The sequence below is a fragment of the Protomyctophum bolini genome (assembly GCF_963924005.1).
Source record: "Protomyctophum bolini genome assembly, chromosome: 14".
Lineage (NCBI taxonomy): Eukaryota > Metazoa > Chordata > Actinopteri > Myctophiformes > Myctophidae > Protomyctophum > Protomyctophum bolini.
In genome coordinates, this window is record NC_137875.1 from 9,115,316 (window position 1) to 9,121,445 (window position 6,130).

At 45.3% G+C, this 6,130-nt stretch overlaps 1 protein-coding gene across 1 annotated transcript; it reads right to left on the bottom strand.

The window, feature by feature from the left end:
• Window positions 1–2,707: 2,707 nt before the first annotated feature.
• LOC308328124 (coatomer subunit delta-like) lies at window positions 2,708–4,225 on the bottom strand (the record flags this gene model as incomplete). Its single annotated transcript, XM_080781839.1, has 1 exon — window positions 2,708–4,225. The coding sequence occupies one exon, from the start codon at window positions 4,223–4,225 to the stop codon at window positions 2,708–2,710; it is 1,518 nt and encodes a 505-aa protein (XP_080637965.1).
• Window positions 4,226–6,130: the final 1,905 nt, after the last annotated feature.

The following is a 6,130-nucleotide window of genomic DNA, read 5'->3' on the forward strand; positions in this document are numbered from 1 at the left end:
TGTGTGTTTGCCAAAGCAAAAGGAAACATTGTTAACAGATGGTGCCCAGTTTCAACATTGTCATGCAAATGAGAGTGAGATATCAAAGATAGATGAGGTTGTGCATGGCCGAGTTTGTGTCGACAAATACTGTAAGTCCTTGGGAGACTTCTCAAAGCATGCTGCCGCTTGTTTTGGACCTTTTAGAAAGTACTCAAATGTGGTTACTTTCCACCACTGATTTACTGCAAATCATACCTGGTGTGTAGGCCTACATAGGAAAGTTAGGCTGCCAACAGATTGTCTACCATAAGACACATTGTGAGCTTGTAGATCTGCTATTTTCTTAAATTTCAATGTATTTATTTATTTTTTACAAAGGATTGAATAACAAAAACAATGTGGTGCGACGGTGGCTCACAGGGGTAGTGCCCGTATGGTAACCTAACCACAAGGTTGCCAGTTCGAACCCGGGCTCCCCCAGAGTTAGTGTTGAAGTGTCCTTGAGCAAGACACTGAACCCCAAATTGCTCCTGATGTGCTGGTTTCCGCCACCATCGGTGTATGAATGGGTGAATGTAATCTATAAAGCACCTTGGATAAAGGCCCTATACAGTATAAATGCACCATTTACCATGTAGGCTACCATTCACATTTCTTCCTGTAAGGTTGCTCTCTATGAGGGTAAAACCGATTTTAAAATCATCTAGCAATAGCATACTGGATTTCTTTGAAGAGAGATTGTGTTTTCATGTGTTTTGTTTGTAAGTGATGAGGAGATAATGCATTTACACCTGTGGGACATGGTGTAAATGCACCATACGTTGTTCTTTCAAGATGGGAACCCTCTGTGTCATTTTAGTCATTGCTAGGCCTATACTGTTGCTGTTGGGGGAGAACCGCTTATCTCCATATTATTATTTTTTTTGTTTTGTTAATTAACGCCCTGCTTGATCATACTATAGCGACAGCGTCACACAAAAGCATTAAAGGTATAGATCGGTGATTCGGTAGATCAGAACAGTAAATGTGTCGCAAATCTTTGAATATTCTTGTAATTGTAGATGTTCCAGGACAAAAAATAACTCATGTTCTCGCCGCTCTTATTCGCCTCACTTATATCCAGATGCAGATGCATTGATGTATCATACTGTATGCATTATGCATCCATACAAAAATACGCACACACACACACACACACACAACACACACACACACACACACGCGCCTAGAACCTTAACTTTTACGTCTGTGTTAAGATTATTCCTAATCTCAAATCGTAACCATAAAATAGCCTAAATGTGAGGGACAGCGGCATTATCCTCACTTTCCATAACTTGCTGATGTCTAGAGTCTAGACAGTATGTCTGCAGTAAATGGTAAATGATGAATTTATATAGCGCCTTTATCCAAGGCGCTTTACATAGATTGTGCATTACATTCACCCATTCACACACATTCATACACGGAAGCCGTGCAAGGTACCAACCAGCACATCGGGAGCAATTTGAGGTTCAGTGCCTTGCCCATGGACACTTCGACATGTAGACAGGAGGAGCCGGGATTCGAACCGCCAACCCACGGATTATTGGACGACCTGCTCTACCTCCTGAACCGCAGTCCGACATCCACACGGGAGCAACTTAGTTATTAGACCCCGTCTTGTTCTACCTTCTTAGTTTACAGCAGGGGTATTGAGGACTCCTCCTTTATATTTGCTGAGCGAGAGAGATGAAGCAGGGACCCCCACTACACATTGTTTACAATTGTGTTGCAAACATTAAACATTTATCATAGACTTGAATAGATAGATTCATAGACTAATTTCACATCAATAAAATCAGTGTTGTTTGTGTTTACACATGATCCTTTCTATTAATATGTTTACAGTATGTGTATTTTCAGATATTTAACCACTTAAACCATCAAGCCTTAGTAGTATACTTGACCATTAGCTCTGAATGGTCTGATCTTTTTTCCTCTTAGCCGAAAATAGGCGATCTACGCGTTCACAACGCCTCACAGGGAATAGGGATGCTAGGGTTCAAGTTAGTTTAAAAAAAGTTCCAACATTGCAAAAAGATTTAGTGGACTCCCTGTATCTCTATTTACTACTCTCACTCCCCAAACGGTCTATCATCATGTCTTGTTTTTTGGGAAATAAATATTTTGACTGGAAGGGTATATGGAGCCTCCTTCTACACTTCTACACTCTAGGATAGCGGAAGTGCCATTCTCATTTCCAAGACGGGAATGGGTGATGAGTCCGCTAAAAATCACACTTGTGCCAATTGTGGGGTGCCTCACTTTAAACAAACATTGGACTCTAAAAAACATTAAAAGTCCATAGACTTGGCTGCCACATGACATCACGTGGGGTGCTGTTTTTTACGTCATTAAAATCCATAGACTTGGCTTCCATATGAAAGCCAGACGTTGGAGGAGCTAGCGCCCCTCAAACAACTGTGACAGAGGTGCACAGTCTAAAGCGGACTTGAGCCAGAAGCACTGCCGTTAGAAGAGCGAGTGGCCGTGCCAATCGCTGGGAAGTCCGCTTCTCAGCGGACTCAGTGCAGTTGGAGTTAATGTCCCAATAGGGACAGAATGGTAACTCATTCCCCACCTAGTCAACATGTGCCGTTTCAGGCGGTCTGTGCCAAGAAGTCACTCGTTTGCAGTCTTGCGAGTGAGAATGCGTCACCCTGTAACCCTGTTGAAAACCCATGGTTCACAGGATTTCGTATTTGTCAACAACGAAAGAGGTTTGCGAAAAGAATCTGACAGGAGTGTCTCCATCCACGTGGTTCACCTCGGTAACCCGGATGTTGCAGTAGTTGCGTTTGGACACAAAGGACACGTTGATGGGGAAGAAGTCGTCGGGGTGGCCGTCGACGCTGAACTCCAGGGTGCCGCTCTTGTTGTTGGCATCGATGGTAGGAATGGACCACGCGAGAACGCTCAGCCTTTTGTCGTGTTCGCACTCACCATCGTCCAGGTCACCGAACACTGGCGCGTCCACGCCAGGCGGCACCGGGATGCTGATGAGGACGTTGCTGAGCTCAAGGCTCTCTTCCTGCAGCTCATACTCAATGATGACATCACACCCACTGACGCTCTCTGAAGGCCAGCAGTTTATGGTGAGAGGTATGAGTGTCCTATCTGCGGTCTGCAGACTCCACTTCAGCACCGGCACGTCCTGGTTGAGGTTGAAAGAATTCTCAGGGTTCTTGAAACCAATCACTGACTTGGCTTTGAACAACTTCTCATCCATATGAGGATTTGTCTTCAGCTCAATTCCCTTGCTGTCGTAGTCGGCGACGAGACGGATGCGTCGGTTCTTGTCCTCTGTGACTCGGAGTGTGAGCTTACCCAGCACCTCCATGTTCTGTAAGCCTCCGTCGCGACTGCACGTCAAAGACATTGTCTCCTTGGTGAAAAGATGCACGCCCCCTACGTTGGCCGATGGCGGCAGCACTTTGGTTGTGTCTGAGCCCCTCCTTCCCACAGCAGGCATAATGGTTTCGCCCTCTGAGTTGAGCTTGTCCACAAAATTGTCCACCTCTTTCCCTCTGGGATGCAACTTCAGCGCCTTACTGGTCCCCCAACTGGGTCTGATTGGAGCCATCTTGGGTTTCTCAGGCTTCACATAGATGTCTTCAATGATAGACGCTGAGCTCATGCTGGTCATGCCGTCTCTGCTGAACCCCGGCATCCTTTTCCGTTTGGCATCTCTCTTAGCCTGCCTGATCTCCTTTGCCTTTTTTGCCCTCTCCGCCGTGGCCTCTCTCTCTTGGGTTTCCCTAATGGCGAGGAACACCTTCTCCTCCGGGGACTCCATCTCCGTGAAGGCCAGGATCTGTGACAGACTCACATTCTCTCTGTAGCCGCCAAGGGCCACAATCTCGTCGAAGGCGAAGAGCAGGTCAAAACAGTGCCCTGATATCTCACTCTCCTCCAGCACGGAACAATACTTTGGAACCACGCGAGAGAACAGCCCGAGTGTCTCCAAGTCCTCCAGGATGTTGCTGTTCTTGGTGGTGAGGAGGACCATGTAGAGCTTCCCCAGTGGTTGGTACACGTAGCGAATGGTGTCGGTCTCCACGAAGGTGTGCTGCTTGCCAGTGTTCATAAGCGTTGGGAATGCGGCGAGGAGAGCCTCGATGTGCATCCGGGTCATCTCCACAAACTGCCGGGACACAATTACTTTGCCTGCATTGTTGCACACTGCCGCTGCCAGCACCACCATTTTCCGTATCTATTTGCTTTATTTTATTTTTTGCTATGGTGAATGTGAATCGTAATCACACAGAATAATATCTATTGTCTTCGGGAGGTACGATTTGTTTTCTGGTTGAGACGAGACCTGTTGCAGTGGTGTTCAATTTTAAATTAACCAGGATCAGCGAAAGCAAAAAGTAGTCAACTGTAGGTTTCAGAGGTCTTCAATGTCAGCAAAATTGTCTGTCGCTGATATACATCTAGCTCTCTGATCCAAGTCTGGTCTGCACCGTGCTGGCACGGTCTTATATGCTGATGTCATCCTGCTGATATCACAATGACCCAAACCATATACGTACATGGAGTTTCCGAAACCGCCAAGCCTATAGTGAACTAGAGGTTTGAGCCAATATGTGGCCCTACGACCTACGTCGCATCGCCTATCTGACCAATATGTCTGAGTCATAATGTCGGGGGCTTTGTCACAGTGCCCGGTTGCGTCTGGTATAATGGGAATGCCCAATAATAGCCTTTGTGCCCCTGCATTTACTTTATTTGTTTATTTAAACAGGACACCACGTTTTAATGAACAATACGAAATGTAAATATTTATATACGCAGTCGGCACTAAAAACACTGACTGACTTTTTTATGTACAGTATATGGGCATTCCCCATTTGTACCCAAATATGGACATCTCTGTATCTGTCAGTCCTTTTATGCCCATATCTTCTTCTATTTGGCATGTGTTACCTGACAAAAGCTACTCGAGGCATAAACGCCTCCGCCTGTCCTATTTGAGAAGGATATGGACATAGGGTTCAGATCTGCAATGTCCATACAGTTGCTGCTGAGCTCTTGGAGAACCAGCCTGTAGCGGATCACAGTCCATACAATTGTAGAAGGTGGGAGCAAAAAGTATGCAGTCAGACATAATTACAAAGACGCCGTGAGGGGATTTGATGACATCTGGTCCAACCATCACTTTGACTCAGTGATGACATCTGACACACACACACACACACACACACACACACATTTGACACACACTTTGTTCACCCATGGGACAATGAAACTGATATGAAGAGTCATTCGCAAGTTGTCAAGTAACCTAATCAAGAATGAAACTGTGAATGTGAATCCTTGATTAACTCAGGAACAACATTTGCATAAGGTTGGAGGTGGAGGCGGGAACCCGAAACGGGCAGGGCCAATCCAGCTGACCCTAACCCTAACCCGCATTATTTCCTCAAATAATCCATTACCTTTTCTCACCATCCCAGAGGGAGCTCCCGAGCATTACATTCAGAAACTCTTCCGGACTGACCCTGCACGCATACCTGTGCAGGTCTGGGTAAATGCAGCCTGACTTTTGATTAACTATTTTTAGGGGTGAAGCAGCTAGCCCGTTACTGACGCTATACCAAGTTTTCCTGACTGGAACTAAAGTCTAGAGGGAAGTACTACCTTTATATTGAATTTATGACGGCGACGTTCCTTTTAATAACGTGCCCATCTACAGCCCTTGTCAGAAAAGATTGTTTTATCGGTGAGCATCTGAGTGGGCAGCAGCCATCTACACGGACACACAAATATTGACTTTCTACAACTCAGGTCAGGTCACCTCCCAATCTTGGCTTTTGTATTGTATAGTTGCTAAATAAAATACCGTGCCACCACCTCCTGACTAAAACGGCCTTCAACGTTTAGCTCTCTCTCTCTCTCCCCAACTCTGATCCAGCCAGGGATGGGATCATATTCAATTAAGGGTCTGTCTTATGAAGGGATATACAATTATCTAAAATCTTTGTTTTATCCATGATATAACGTGGATTTGTTTTGATATTTATTTTGAAGGTGGTGGATTTATTAACACTAGGACACTAAACCCAACTTTTGACACACCATCACTACTAGAACACTAAATACAATT